Source organism: Babylonia areolata, chromosome 27 (assembly GCF_041734735.1).
Source record: "Babylonia areolata isolate BAREFJ2019XMU chromosome 27, ASM4173473v1, whole genome shotgun sequence".
NCBI lineage: Eukaryota > Metazoa > Mollusca > Gastropoda > Neogastropoda > Buccinidae > Babylonia > Babylonia areolata.
The window spans coordinates 1763270-1779694 of NC_134902.1; the positions used below are offsets into that span (position 1 = coordinate 1763270).

The 16425-nt window shown below is 44.2% G+C and overlaps 1 protein-coding gene across 5 annotated transcripts in view; it reads left to right on the forward strand.

The window, feature by feature from the left end:
• Positions 1-14861, forward strand: part of LOC143301326 (endoplasmic reticulum-Golgi intermediate compartment protein 2-like) — a 22180-nt gene extending 7319 nt beyond the window's left edge. Inside the window, exons 8-12 of one of the 5 annotated variants that reach the window (XR_013057769.1) lie at positions 6184-6282; positions 8722-8819; positions 10348-10510; positions 12479-13955; positions 14013-14861. Coding sequence is in view for 2 of the 5 variants with exons in the window: in XM_076615543.1 (XP_076471658.1) it covers positions 1419-1477; positions 6184-6282; positions 8722-8819; positions 10348-10510; positions 12479-12693 (634 nt within the window). In the remaining 3 variants the exon portion in view is untranslated. Of the gene's footprint in view, positions 1-1418; positions 1478-6183; positions 6283-8721; positions 8820-10347; positions 10511-12478 lie in introns of all 5 variants that reach the window. The other 4 variants (XR_013057768.1, XR_013057770.1, XM_076615543.1 and 1 more) reach the window with 4 other exon arrangements.
• The last annotated feature ends 1564 nt before the right edge of the window (positions 14862-16425 follow it).

A 16425-nucleotide genomic window follows, 5' to 3' on the forward strand; every position in this document is an offset into this window, starting at 1 on the left:
TTGACTCTGTGTGTTTGACTCTGTGTGTGTGTGTGTGTGTGTGTGTGTGTGTGTGTGTGTGTTCCTGATCTTTCTGTGTGTTAAGGAGAAAGAAGAAAAGAGAGAACTATGACTGAGGTTGACTGACTAGTTGCATTGGAAGTTAGTAGTGTGAGAGGTGTGTTCTGTGTGTGTTTGGAAGTTAGTAGTGTGAGAGGTGTGTTCTGTGTGTGTTTGGAGTGTGAGAGGTGTGTTCTGTGTGTGTTTGGAAGTTAGTAGTGTGAGAGGTGTGTTCTGTGTGTGTTTGGAAGTTAGTAGTGTGAGAGGTGTGTTCTGTGTGTGTTTGGAAGTTAGTGTGAGAGGTGTGTTGTGTGTGTGTTTGGAAGTTAGTAGTGTGAGAGGTGTGTTCTGTGTGTGTTTGGAAGTTAGTAGTGTGAGAGGTGTGTTCTGTGTGTGTTTGGAAGTTAGTAGTGTGAGAGGTGTGTTCTGTGTGTGTTTGGAAGTTAGTAGTGTGAGAGGTGTGTTCTGTGTGTGTTTGGAAGTTAGTAGTGTGAGAGGTGTGTTCTGTGTGTGTTTGGAGTGTGAGAGGTGTGTTGTGTGTTTGGAAGTTAGTAGTGTGAGAGGTGTGTTCTGTGTGTGTTTGGAAGTTAGTAGTGTGAGAGGTGTGTTCTGTGTGTGTTTGGAAGTTAGTAGTGTGAGAGGTGTGTTCTGTGTGTGTTTGGAGTGTGAGAGGTGTGTTCTGTGTGTGTTTGGAGTGTGAGAGGTGTGTTCTGTGTGTGTTTGGAGTGTGAGAGGTGTGTTCTGTGTTATCTTTGTGTTCCATGTTGGCAGGACAGAGTTACTGGTGTGATGAATATTTATGTGTTCAGTGTGTTTTGCAGAATGTTCTGTTGTGTGTTGTGCTGTGTGCCTCAAGCGATAACCACACCTGAAAGTTCACTGTGTTTTCCTGTCTTCCATGTTGTCTGGCTGAAGTTAAGCAACACCAACCAAGCTAAACTTGCTTCCAGAAACTGTTTATTCTGCATTCTTTTGTGTCTAGAATTGTAGTAAAATGTTTTAACCCGTGCTAACATCGCCTGGTTTGCTTGTGTTTAATCTTTCTGCACATTGCCGGGACTGATACCAAGTTTACTTCACCTTACCTCGTATGCTGTATATTCCAGCTGTACTGACTGAAAGATTTGTCAGCTGGACTTGCCTGTTTGCTTTCAGTGTGAGATAGTGGTAAGGCTTGCCAAACTGTACACTGCCAGTTTTTCTTTCTTTTAACAATGGTGACATGTAATGGATGAGATATTTATCGTCTTTTGTGGATGAATGTGCAGTGTATTGTGCTGTAGTAGTTTTTGTCAGGCCATTTCTGTGTGCTGTACACTGCATCCCACACAACAGGTGTGAAGTGGTGAATGAACTAAACGCACCGTTGTCCAATTCAGATCACTCAACATACCTGGAATGCAGCACGTGCATGTGGCCTTTGAAGCTGACCGGGAAGGTAGGTGTGATAGCAGGCTGGTGCTCCGTCAGGCAGGAAATGTGGCACACGGTCACTTCAGGTCTGGCTGATTGAACTCACTCGGGACGACAAGTTTTCTCCCTTGCTTTTCCCCACAGACGGCCCATTTGTAAGGGTTTGGAAAAAAATTACAAAAAATACAGAATACAGAGTAAGAAAATGAAACTTTCAGAACTGGTTTATTACGTGTTGAGCTATTACATTAAAAAAAAAAAAAAATTTCTCATCTTATTTTTACAGTTTTGCCATATGTAGAAAATACTGCCAATTTTTCACCCCTAATCACCATACCCATGCTCGCTTTCTGCATTAAATTCACTTTCTTCTTCGTCATCATCCACCTCTTCAATGTCCGACCCTTCAGTTTGTAGCATTTCAAGTACTTCGGCAACCCTAAAACGTTGCCGTCGCTGCCTTGTTCGCTTTACAACATTTTGAGAAGAACCCGCTTTGCTAACAGGCTGGCACGCGAGCAGACGACTGGTCAGTGACTTTGTCAGCGTGTGTGCAAGACGGGCCACACATGGCAGGCTGGCCAATCATATCGTTTGATTGCGGAGTGACCCAGAATAGCGCACTCTGCGTGGCTAATCACAAAATCACGTGTACAGCATGTGATGGATTTTTATTTCTTGAAAATGCTATTCCATTCCGTCGTCTGAAACTGAATACATTTTATGTAGGAATGCTCATGCATTCCTTCGTCCGGAGAAAGTTAATGAACTCCTAAATGTAATTGAAGAGGTGGCGTGGCAGAAGTGGTCAGGGGTTGGACTTGTGATGCAGTGTTCACCAGTGATCAGGGTTGGAGGCCCCTGGTTCGGCGTGGGGTTGTGTGTTTGGGAAAGACACTGTACTCCTGTTTTCCTCACTCCATCCTGATGTGAAGGAGAACCTGGTTTGAGTTAGTCAAAGTTGAAACAGTGAATGGACAGGAGAGCCAAGTCAGCGATGAAGCTAATGGTGAAGTCACAAATGAAGATAATCGTCTGTAGTCAAATCAGAAATGAAGGTAATTGTATATAGCCCAATCAGAAATGAAGATAAGAGCCTATAGCCCAATCAGAAATGAAGATAAGAGCCTATAGCCCAATCAGAAATGAAGATAATTGTCTGTAGTCAAATCAGAAATGAAGATAATTGTCTGTAGCCCAGTCAGAAATGAATATAATAGCCTATAGCACAATCAGAAATGAAAATAATAGCCAAGTCAGCAGTGAAGCTAAGAGCCAGTAGATAGCCAAGTCAGAAACCAAGATAATAGCTAATCGCCAAATGAGCAATGAAGATGACAGCCAATGAGCAAGTCAGAAATGAAGCTAACAGCCAATAGCCAAGTCAGCATTGAAGCTAGGAACCACTAGCCAGGTCCAGAACAGTAACAGACAGACCTGTCAGAAAGAGGGAAAGCATAGCGTTAATGCTCCACAGAAAAATGACCCTTGCTACAAGCTGTCAGCCATTGTCACTTCCTTTGGTGCTGTTTGCTGGGAGAGTGATGCTGACACTACACACCACTTGTCTTGGGGGGGTCACTGTTTGGTTTGCTGGGAATAGGGTGCAGTTTATGCTGTGTTCTGGTGTTGGGATGCAGTGTCTTTGTGTTGGTGTGTGTGTGTGTGTGTGTGTGTGTGTGTGTAGAGGGTGCAGTTTATGCAGTGTTCAGGTGTTGGAGTGTATTTTGGTGTTGGTGTGGGTGTGTCAGTACGATTGATCACACTGTGTTACCCTTGGAATTCAGTACTCTGCGATAGTCTTCATTTTGCTGTGTGGCTTACACATCTGGAGACCAGGAAATAGTGCCATTCTCCTGAAATCACGAGTGGCACAACTGAAATATTCAAAGCACACGTCACACAATGGCAGAAATAGAATCACTCATATGATAAATAGCTGAACTGGATGTGTGATGTGAGTTTTGTAATTAAAGTAAGGTTGTTGTTTTTCACTAGTCATGTTTGTTGGCAGTTGATACTTAAGAATACCCTTTCAGATAGACATGGATTTCAGTTTGAAAATAAAATGTCTTGAAAAGTATTAATACAACAACAACAAAAATACAGCTCAAATCTATATCAGTATTTAACTGATCTTGTTAAGTAAATATAAAGAAAATGGTCACATCCTCACGGATTTCCATCCTATATCAAAAGCCTGCATGTGTGCTACAGTGTGTGTGTACATGTGCAGGTGTGTGTGTGTGTGTGTGCATGTGTGTGTGTGTGTGTGCGTGTGTGTGTGCAAGCACTGTGTGTGTGTGTGTGTGTGTGTGTGTGCGTGTGTGTGTGCAAGCACTGTGTGTGTGTGTGTGTGTGTGTGTGTGTGTGTATGTGTGTGTGTGTGTGTGTGTATGTGTGTATGTGTGTGTGTGCGTGCAGACTGAAAGAACTAACAGTGTCAGGTTTGGTGGAGGAGGGGTGGTGGTGGTGGTGACAGGTGTGTAGTTGTGGACAAAAGGTCTGCCCCATGTTGGAGCAGTTTCTCTGCTTTGCTGCATGTGTTTTGTGGAAGTGACACTCAGTTTAAAGCCATTACTGATTGGAGGTTCCATGGAAATAGTACAGTGATTCTCTACCCTTCATTACATTGGTAGCACAGTTAAAACGATACTTGATAGTATATGATTTCTGTTTTCTTTAAGGTGTATGGTTTGCGTGCTGTTTATTCCATATGAATTGTTATAAGCTGTGGTTTTGTTGTAGTCTCATTAGTTTTTGGTTTCTTCCTCTTTGCTTTGCTGCTTTCTCCCCCTGTCCAGTGCATGGAATGGCCCCTTCGTCCTCAGTCAGGCTGTGATGATGATGTGTCATGTTCACTGCACGGCTGTGATGATGTTATGTCATGTTCACTGCACGGCTGTGATGATGTTATGTCATGTTCACTGCACGGCTGTGATGATGATGTTGTGTCATGTTCACTGCACGGCTGTGATGATGTTAGGTCATGTTCACTGCACGGCTGTGATGATGATGTTGTGTCATGTTCACTGCACGGCTGTGATGATGTTATGTCATGTTCACTGCACGGCTGTGATGATGTTATGTCATGTTCACTGCACGGCTGTGATGATGTTATGTCATGTTCACTGCACGGCTGTGATGATGTTATGTCATGTTCACTGCACGGCTGTGATGATGTTATGTCATGTTCACTGCACGGCTGTGATGATGTTATGTCATGTTCACTGCACGGCTGTGATGATGATGTTATGTCATGTGCACTGCACGGCTGTGATGATGTTATGTCATGTTCACTGCACGGCTGTGATGATGTTATGTCATGTTCACTGCACGGCTGTGATGATGTTATGTCATGTTCACTGCACGGCTGTGATGATGTTATGTCATGTTCACTGCACAACTAACCTTCCAACACTGCTGACATACCTGTGAGTGCACATGCTGGATTTTGTGTATGTGTCTTTTTTGCTTTTGTTTGTTATCATCATCTTCCTACATTTTTCACTGCTGTTAAAGTCACAACATGACTGCACGAGCTTTATATCTGTTTTTAGTTAGGTTTGAATGTTGAGGTAATGGTTTGATACTGGCTCGTTTTGTTTTTTCACTGAGCATGAGCAGCCAGTGGAGAGATGAGAGAGTGATGAGTTGTGCAGAGAACAAAGCAGTATCATGGGAAGACAGAGAACAAGAAAATGAAACATACAAGAGAAGTTGGTGTGCAGAAATGTGCTCACACATAGCTATACGCGCTCACAAGTGTTGGCCCACTACCCTCAAACACAGACACACACACACACACACATTTCATACAAAACATGGAAATTAATTTCCAGTGGAAGCTTAGGGAAATAGGTCTGTGCCATGATCTCTCGAAAGAACTGTCACAGAGTTCCCATTTTTATGCAAATATTGCAAGGCTGTATGTATACATGTGTGATTGTTCACCATGGAACAGTGTATCAGTGCTCAGTATGGTTCAAATAGTCCTTAAGGAACATTGCAGATCCTTTGATGAAGAACATTTGAGTTTGTTCTGCCATATCTCTTTTTCTTTCAAACGCTATTTCTTTGTTTTTCAATACGACCAGTTTAATGTTGCCCATTGCCATCATCTTTGTGATCAAATTCTGTGTTTTGGTATGTGAATTATGCTTCATGTGGTACTTTTTATCATAATACTTGTTGATAAGAATTTGCCCATTGCAAAATAGCTGAAAAGATCATGTGTTTTTGACTTGATTTTAATCAATTTTTGGAAGTGATAATACTGAAAATAGTTCATCTAGTAGTTGCAGGGAATTATGAAATAAGATCTGTAAAAAGTAAAGAAAATTACCGATTAAATTTGGAGATCTCAATCGACCATTCTGGTGAATTTGTAATTCAGACTGTTATTTGGAAACTGAAATTACAGTGAAAATGAACTGGCTAATAAACCTTGGCAGGAAAATGCACAAGCTGCTCAGATTTCAAAGGTCTGCATCTTGGAAAATCTCCTCTCCTGTATTAAAATGTGTGTGTGTGTGTGTGTGTGTGTGTGTGTGTGTGTGTGTGTGTGTGTGTGTGTGTGTGAGAGAGAGAGAGAGAGAGAGAGAGAGAGAGAGAGAGAGTGTATTTGCATGCACCTCAATTTGTGCATGTATTTGTGAGTGAGATTTAAAAAAAAAAAAGTTGTTGCCTTTCTCAGTGTGAGTGACAATGCAAAGTGTTTCTTATTTTCAGACTACAATTTCTCCCATCGCATTGATCATTTCTCCTTTGGGGATCCTGTGACTGGAGTGGTCTACCCCTTGGATGGAACTCTCTCCATCACAGAGTCCAGTAAGTGTGGTGTGTGCTGACTGCTTTGACCTGTCAGGGTGCTGTTGGGTTTGGCAGTTGGTGTTCCCTGCTTGTGACATGTTTTGTCTGTTGGCCATTGAGAAATGAAGTTGACTCACACACAGACACAGACACAGACACAGGGTGGTGCTTTATACGGAACCTCTCACTACTGCTGACAAGTGTGCTGGTCAGTGAAGGGCTTTTGCTTTACTTGATTGAGGTCACAGGTCATTGTTAGTTAAGGGCTTCTGCTTTACTTGATTGAGGTCACAGGTCATTGTTAGTTAAGGGCTTCTGCTTTACTTGATTGAGGTCACAGGTCATTGTTAGTGAAGGGCTTTTGCCTGACTAGGATTGAGATCACAGGTCTTATTAGTGAACAGCTTTTGCCTGACTAGGATTGAGGTCACAGGTCTTATTAGTGAACAGCTTTTGCCTGACTAGGATTGAGGTCACAGGTCTTATTAGTGAACAGCTTTTGCCTGACTAGGATTGAGGTCACAGGTCTTATTAGTGAACAGCTTTTGCCTGACTAGGATTGAGGTCACAGGTCTTATTAGTCAACGGCTTTTGCCTGACTAGGATTGAGGTCACAGGTCTTATTAGTCAACGGCTTTTGCCTGACTAGGATTGAGGTCACAGGTCTTATTAGTGAAGGGCTTTTGCCTTACAAGGATTGAGGTCACAGGTCAGAATGTCAGTCACCATCCTTTATGTGGACTTGTTCGTCACTTGTCCCTGCATCACTTGGTGTTAGTGGAATCAGCTACAGCAGTGAGAAGTCGAATAGGAGAAGTTCTGGTCCTTCAGACTGGTGCCATACTGATTTCATTTCATTTCACCAGTCTTCAGCAGTCAAGGGAATAGATATTGTTCACCTGATGTGGAATTGGACAGAAATAGAAAGGGTGGTGGTGGTGGGGAGGCAGGTATTGTAGCTGGTAATGAATCTCTCCATCTCCCACTCCCACCCCGCCACCCACATTGTCAACTGCATCTCTTTGATAATTGATGTCATCATGATGATTGTTATCATTATTATTTATACCTCAGCAGGTTCCAATGACTGCCTGTGAACGAGAAGCAAAACGAATGTGAAATAAAAAACAAGGGTGTTTATGTGTGTGCAGACTGCAAGGGTGTTTATGTGTGTGCAGACTGCAAGGGTGTTTATGTGTGTGCAGACTACAAGGGTGTTTATGTGTGTGCAGACTGCAAGGGTGTTTATGCAAGGGTGTTTATGTTTGTGCAGACTACAAGCGTGTTTATGTGTGTGCAGACTGCAAGGGTGTTTATGTGTGTGCAGACTACAAGGTTGTTTATGTGTGTGCAAACTACAAGGTTGTTTATGTGTGTGCAGACTGCAAGGGTGTTTTATGTGTGTGCAGACTGCAAGGGTGTTTATGTGTGTGCAGACTGCAAGGGTGTTTATGTGTGTGTGCAGACTGCAAGGGTGTTTATGTGTGTGCAGACTGCAAGGGTGTTTATGTGTGTGTGCAGACTGCAAGGGTGTTTATGTGTGTGCAGACTGCAAGGGTGTTTATGTGTGTGCAGACTGCAAGGGTGTTTATGTGCGTGCAGACTGCAAGGGTGTTTATGTGTGTGCAGACTGCAAGGGTGTTTATGTGTGTGCAGACTGCAAGGGTGTTTATGTGTGTGTGCAGACTGCAAGGGTGTTTATGTGTGTGCAGACTGCAAGGGTGTTTATGTGTGTGCAGACTGCAAGGGTGTTTATGTGCGTGCAGACTGCAAGGGTGTTTATGTGTGTGCAGACTGCAAGGGTGTTTATGTGTGTGCAGACTGCAAGAGTGTTTATGTGTGTGCAGACTGCAAGGGTGTTTATGTGCGTGCAGACTGCAAGGGTGTTTATGTGTGTGTGCAGACTGCAAGGGTGTTTATGTGTGTGCAGACTGCAAGGGTGTTTATGTGTGTGCAGACTGCAAGGGTGTTTATGTGTGTGCAGACTGCAAGGGTGTTTATGTGTGTGTGCAGACTGCAAGGGTGTTTATGTGTGTGTGCAGACTACAAGGGTGTTTATGTGTGTGCAGACTGCAAGGGTGTTTATGTGTGTGTGCAGACTGCAAGGGTGTTTATGTGTGTGCAGACTGCAAGGGTGTTTATGTGTGTGTGCAGACTGCAAGGGTGTTTATGTGTGTGTGCAGACTACAAGGGTGTTTATGTGTGTGCAGACTGCAAGGGTGTTTATGTGTGTGTGCAGACTGCAAGGGTGTTTATGTGTGTGCAGACTACAAGGGTGTTTATGTGTGTGCAGACTGCAAGGGTGTTTATGTGTCTGCACACTGCAAGGGTGTTTATGTGTGTGCAGACTACAAGGGTGTTTATGTGTGTGCAGACTGCAAGGGTGTTTATGTGTGTGCAGACTGCAAGGGTGTTTATGTGTGTGCAGACTGCAAGGGTGTTTATGTGTGTGTGCAGACTATCACATCTACCAGTACTTCATTCAGGTGGTGCCCACAGAGGTTCGAACCTACACCAACAACGTGGACACCTACCAGTTCGCTGTCACAGAGAGGGTGAGGGCCATCCCATCTTGTTGTTTTGTGCTGCAGTGTTGGTGTTGGTGTACCCATCATCTGCAGTGTTGGTGTTGGTGTACCCATCATCTGCTGTGTTGGTGTTGGTGTACCCATGGGTAGCATGCTGTTGATGTCAGACTGCCAGGTGACAGATGTCCATCACATGATGGGTAGCATGCTGTTGTCAGACTGCCAGGTGACAGATGTCCATCACATGATGGGTAGTGTGCTGTTGATGTCAGACTGCCAGGTGACAGATGTCCATCACATGATGGGTAGTGTGCTGTTGATGTCAGACTGCCAGGTGACAGATGTCCATCACACGATGGGTGGCATGCTGTTGATGTCAGAGACTGCCAGGTGACAGATGTCCATCACATGATGGGTAGTGTGCTGTTGATGTCAGACTGCCAGGTGACAGATGCCCATCACATGATGGGTAGCATGCTGTTGATGTCAGAGACTGCCAGGTGACAGATGTCCATCACACGATGGGTAGCATGCTGTTGATGTCAGACTGCCAGGTGACAGATGTCCATCACACGATGGGTAGCATGCTGTTGATGTCAGACTGCCAGGTGACAGATGTCCATCACATGATGGGTAGCATGCTGTTGATGTCAGAGACTGCCAGGTGACAGATGTCCGTCACATGATGGGTAGCATGCTGTTGATGTCAGACTGCCAGGTGACAGATGTCCATCACATGATGGGTAGCATGCTGTTGATGTCAGAGACTGCCAGGTGACAGATGTCCGTCACACACGATGGGTAGCATGCTGTTGATGTCAGTGACTGCCAGGTGACAGATGTCCGTCACATGATGGGTAGCATGCTGTTGATGTCAGTGACTGCCAGGCGACAGATGTCCATCACACGATGGGTAGCATGCTGTTGATGTCAGTGACTGTCAGGTGACAGATGTCCATCACATGATGGGTAGCATGCTGTTGATGTCAGACTGCCAGGTGACAGATGTCCATCACATGATGGGTGGCATGCTGTTGATGTCAGACTGCCAGGTGACAGATGTCCATCACACGATGGGTGGCATGCTGTTGATGTCAGACTGCCAGGTGACAGATGTCCATCACACGATGGGTGGCATGCTGTTGATGTCAGACTGCCAGGTGACAGATGTCCATCACACGATGGGTGGCATGCTGTTGATGTCAGACTGCCAGGTGACAGATGTCCATCACACGATGGGTAGCATGCTGTTGATGTCAGGGACTACCAGGTGACAGCCTGCAAGGAATATTTTGGGGGGCGTCTCTGGAGACCTTAAAAACACTATATATATATTCACGTCAGTATTGTATTGTACATTATATTGCATTACCTTACACTTTGTGGAATGTGCATACATTGACATAGAACGCACACTTCGATTCAGTATATTCTTCAATCACTCCAAAGACAGAAAAGGAAAAAAGACAAAACTAAAAAAACTGAAGGACTGAAACAGTTTTCAGCCTATGTTGTTCTGCAGTTCCACAGTGTGGACTTTGTGTTGGTGTGACAGAATCGAACCATCAACCACAAGGAGGGGAGCCATGGGGTGCCCGGCATCTTTGTGAAGTACGACCTGTCGTCGCTGTTGATACGTGTGCGTGAGGAACACAAGCCCTACTGGCAGTTCCTGGTGCGAATGTGTGGCATCATTGGGGGAGTCTTCTGCGTGTCAGGTCAGTGTGTGTGTGTGTGTGTGTGTGTGTGTGTGTGTGCGAGTATGAGTGTGTTTCATGTGTTGTTATAAAGCACTTTTAGATGTTTGAAAGTTCTGTATAAAGTGTTGTTATAAAGCACTTTTAGATGTTCGAAAGTTCTGTATAAAGTGTTGTTATAAAGTTTTTTTAAATGTTCGAAACTACTATGTAAAGTGTTGTTATAAAGCACTTTTAGATGTTTGAAAGTTCTGTATAAAGTGTTGTTATAAAGCACTTTTAGATGTTCGAAAGTTCTGTATAAAGTGTTGTTATAAAGCACTTTTAGATGTTCGAAAGTTCTATATAAAGTGTTGTTATAAAGCACTTTTAGATGTTTGAAAGTTCTATATAAATGTATAATTATCACATTGATTATGATTACTATTAAACTATTGTTATTATTGTTTTGCTACCTTGTACAGTATTATCTTCTGTCCCAGATGTTGGATTTACAGGTTTTTTACTTTAAGGAGATTTGTTTTTTAGTGCTGTGTAGGAGAGAGTCTTCTTACATCACAACAAATGTAATAAACACAGCATCCTTCCATGTGACTCACAAACTATTTCAAAGACGGCACTTCATCACCAAAAGTGATTTCATCCTGCTAGTTGTGCTGTAGATTACAAGCAGTATGACTTTGTCAGTATGACGCTCTGTGGTGCTCATTGTTATCCAGACTTCAGAGAATCCAGAACCATGCTGCACGGCTTATCTTCTGCTGCTGTCTCACCAAAGTGAAGCCAAACACTGATCTGTAACCTGTGCTGCCTTGTGGTCACACCCACCCATGGGAAAGGCGTTGGGAGTCAACCCTGACAAACAGCCTGGAACTGGTGTCTCTGATGCTGTTGGAAGCTGTACTGCTATATACAACAATGGTCTGGCACCTCTGTGACAGCGCTGAAAGCAAGTTGAAGGGGAAAGAGGCCCCTCGATGTATTCCCTCTGATGAGCCTCTCACCGTGAAACATGTGCTCCTTGACTGTTGGGATCTGCATGACGTTAGACACAGACATTACACGGCGGTTTCTTTGAAGACCTTGTTTCGTGATGTCCCTCCGTGGGTGCTGATGGACTTCTTGAAAGAAGTGAACATTTTTAATCAGATTTGAAGGTTTTAAACTATGGAAGTTTTTTTTAAACTTTGAGTGGAAAGTTTGAAGTGGTGAATCGTTTTAATTGTTTGTTTCTTACCCTTGTAGTAGATATTAACGTGGCGATAGCCTTGAGATGGCCTTAGTGGTTGGTGAGGCTCTAAGCACCATATTTCATTTCATTTCAGCAAGTGATGGGCTCTTGCCTTTCCACTGAATCATTTCAGTGACGTGGGGAGGGGGCACCTGCTGCACTAACTGCCACTTCTCTATACCCACTGACCCAGGCTTCTTGTTTTCTGATGCTCACACTGTAATCTGTGTCGGCATCCGTTGATCAGGGTTGATCGTGGGTGGACATCCTGTTCGTCTTGACTGTCTGCTTGTCTGGAGCAGCATCCCTTATGGTGGGAGACCAGTGCCAGAATGACCGTCTCTGTGGCAGGGGTGGCACCAGTGTGTCGTGTCTTGTCTGCTGGAGCTGTTTCACTCTTTTCTGTGTGCTCCTTTGCCTGCCGCTGCATTTCTCTTCCCCTGTCTTGAGGTGCTGGTTCAAGGTACTTCACCTTGTGCGGCCAGCTGCCAGATCCTCCCAGGGTGTGTCAGTGTCCAACGCCTTCATGTCCGTCTTGCAGACGTCCTTATAGCGCAGCTGTGGGCAGCCGGTGGTTCTTGCTATCAACTGAAAAAGACTGCTGCATCTTCAACACGCCCACAAATACATTACATACATTTACAGCAGTTTGCACTCGTCATAATCCTCTGTGATCACACTGTGATACAACTCTGACAAATGGAGGGTGACAAGAAAGCATAGCACTGAAGTGTGTGTGTGTGTGTGTGTGTGTGCAGGCATGCTGCAGTCGGTGACCAACTTTCTGTACGACGCGGTGTGCTGTCGACTGGAGGTGGGGAAGTACGTCCGTCACAACAACTATGAAGAGACAGTTCAGGGCCTGCCCCCCATGGCGCTGCCTGACGAGACGCCCGCCGCACCCCTGCTGACCTCTGCAGAACAACAGGAGGCACAGGATGGGTTCTTGGTTCAAAACTCGGGTTACCGATAATGTGCTGTGGGGAATAGAGGCTGTGATAGGGTTGGTGTTGGCTGCATTGGACCAGGCTGTTGTGCGTGTGTACAGGGTAGGGGGCATGTGGGTTTGTGTGGACACTGTGTGTGTATGTGTGTGAGTGCATTGTGTGTTTGTGTGTGCACCATGTGTGTGTGTTTGTGTGTATGGTGAATCTTAGCTCAATATGTTCCTCCTAGTTCTACAAATGTTCGCTGCAGGCTTGATCTGAATATATTGTTTCCTACTTATTAACATGTACGATGCATTTGAGAGATTGGTGTGCTGAGGATTACAGTAACCACAGCCAATGTGCAAACTGCTGTGAATGTTTTTAATGTATTTAGGGGGTTGGGGGGTTGGAGATGCAGCAGTCTTTTTGAGCTGATAGCAATAATTTCACCACACTGTATTTTGCTCCACTTTAAACAAGCCAGGTGTTGTGAGTGAAGTGTGAATGTGTTTGTGGAAGGGGTGGAGGGTATAGTAGGACAAAGAGGATTGTGTGGATTGATATGTTCCCCATCACTGTCAGGTAGCAGGACAAAGAGGATTGTGTGGATTGATATGTTCCCCATCACTGTCAGGTAGCAGGACAAAGAGGATTGTGTGGATTGATATGTTCCCCATCACTGTCAGGTAGCAGGACAAAGAGGATTGTGTGGATTGATATGTTCCCCATCACTGTCAGGCAGCAGGACAAAGAGGATTGTGTGGATTGATATGTTCCCCATCACTGTCAGGTAGCAGGACAAAGAGGATTGTGTGGATTGATATGTTCCCCATCACTGTCAGGCAGCAGGACAAAGAGGATTGTGTGGATTGCTATGTTCCCCATCACTGTCAGGTAGTAGGACAAAGAGGATTGTGTGGATTGATATGTTCCCCATCACTGTCAGGCAGCAGGACAAAGAGGATTGTGTGGATTGATATGTTCCCCATCACTGTCAGATAGCAGGACAAAGAGGATTGTGTGGATTGATATGTTCCCCATCACTGTCAGGTAGCAGGACAAAGAGGATTGTGTGGATATGTTCCCCATCACTGTCAGGTAGCAGGACAAAGAGGATTGTGTGGATTGCTATGTTCCCCATCACTGTCAGGTAGCAGGACAAAGAGGATTGTGTGGATTGATATGTTCCCCATCACTGTCAGGTAGCAGGACAAAGAGGATTGTGTGGATTGATATGTTCCCCATCACTGTCAGGTAGCAGGACAAAGAGGATTGTGTGGATTGCTATGTTCCCCATCACTGTCAGGTAGCAGGACAAAGAGGATTGTGTGGATTGATATGTTCCCTATCCCATCACTGTCAGATAGCAGGACAAAGAGGATTGTGTGGATTGATATGTTCCCTATCCCATCACTGTAAGGTTTGTGACCACAGTTTCATTGTGAGAACTCACAGGGCACATGGCTGGTCTGTCTCTCACCACCTGATTAACTCATTCCGTTCAACACCCAAGCACTGCCTTGTGACCAGGGTGTGTGTATTTTGGTGTCAAAGCCACAGGAGTGTTTGGGCAGCAAATCCCAATTGAGTACCTGCTTTTTCAACCATGCAGCTGACTGCAAATGATTAGGGAAGAGACATGACCCCTGACAAACCTCTAGGCAACTTGCTGAGTGTTGGCGCAGTTTGAGCTTTTTTTGTTGTTGTTGTTGTGGCAAGTTTTACTTTATAATCATGGCTAGAATGTCCTTTCACTGCTCAACAAGTATTTAACTGTTCCAAGATACATACAGTGCTTTGATCCTGACAGTGATGTTCAGAGCACATCGACAATATGTGAGTGATCTATGTGAACTGTCACTGGTTTAGTTGTATGTACAAATTACTGTGAGGAAGGCTGCACAAGCTGTCATCCTCTCAGGACTGAAAGGGTTAAATCATGACAGCTTGAGGTGACAGGGAAGTGACTATCAAACCATGGACATTGTTGCTGTCTTGTGTTGGGGACAAATGGTGTTGATGTTAACTCACAACAACTGTATCAAACCATGGACATTGTTGCTGTCTTGTGTTGGGGACAAATGGTGTTGATGTTAACTCACAACAACTGTATCAAACCATGGACATTGTTCCTGTCTTGTGTTGGGGACAAATGGTGTTGATGTTAACTCACAACAACTGTATCAAACCATGGACATTGTGTCTGTCTTGTTTTGGGGACAAATGGTGTTGATGATGTTAACTCACAACTGTATCAAACCATGGACATTGTGTCTGTCTTGGGGACAAATGGTGTTGATGTTAACTCACAACAACTGTATCAAACCATGGACATTGTTGCTGTCTTGTGTTGGGGACAAATGGTGTTGATGTTAACTCACAACAACTGTATCAAACCATGGTCATTGTTGCTGTCTTGTGTTGGGGACAAATGGTGTTGATGTTAACTCACAACAACTGTATCAAACCATGGACATTGTGGCTGTCTTGGGGACAAATGGTGTTGATGTTAACTCACAACAACTGTATCAAACCATGGTCATTGTTCCTGTCTTGTTGGGGACAAATGGTGTTGATGTTAACTCACAACAACTGTATCAAACCATGGACATTGTGGCCGTCTTGTGTTGGGGACAAATGGTGTTGATGTTAACTCACAACAACTGTATCAAACCATGGTCATTGTTGCTGTCTTGTGTTGGGGACAAATGGTGTTGATGTTAACTCACAACAGCTGTATCAAACCATGGTCATTGTTGCTGTCTTGTGTTGGGGACAAATGGTGTTGATGTTAACTCACAACAACTGTATCAAACCATGGACATTGTTGCTGTCTTGTGTTGGGGACAAATGGTGTTGATGTTAACTCACAACAACTGTATCAAACCATGGACATTGTTCCTGTCTTGTGTTGGGGACAAATGGTGTTGATGTTAACTCACAACAACTGTATCAAACCATGGACATTGTTGCTGTCTTGTGTTGGGGACAAATGGTGTTGATGTTAACTCACAACAACTGTATCAAACCATGGACATTGTTCCTGTCTTGTGTTGGGGACAAATGGTGTTGATGTTAACTCACAACAACTGTATCAAACCATGGACATTGTTCCTGTCTTGTGTTGGGGACAAATGGTGTTGATGTTAACTCACAACAACTGTATCAAACCATGGACATTGTGGCTGTCTTGGGGACAAATGGTGTTGATGTTAACTCACAACAACTGTATCAAACCATGGTCATTGTTCCTGTCTTGTTGGGGACAAATGGTGTTGATGTTAACTCACAACAACTGTATCAAACCATGGACATTGTGGCCGTCTTGTGTTGGGGACAAATGGTGTTGATGTTAACTCACAACAACTGTATCAAACCATGGTCATTGTTGCTGTCTTGGGGACAAATGGTGTTGATGTTAACTCACAACAACTGTATCAAACCATGGTCATTGTTCCTGTCTTGTGTTGGGGACAAATGGTGTTGATGTTAACTCACAACAACTGTATCAAACCATGGACATTGTTCCTGTCTTGTGTTGGGGACAAATGGTGTTGATGTTAACTCACAACAACTGTATCAAACCATGGACATTGTTCCTGTCTTGTGTTGGGGACAAATGGTGATGATGTTAACTCACAACAGAGGAACACATTTCTTGTAGCTAACCCCTTGACTGGTGACCACGGTGAAATGAGGTCAGCATGGAATAAATCTTTAGTGCTAGGACCACTGTTTTGTGTACTTTTCAACGGTGTCAGTGACTTTGCAGAACA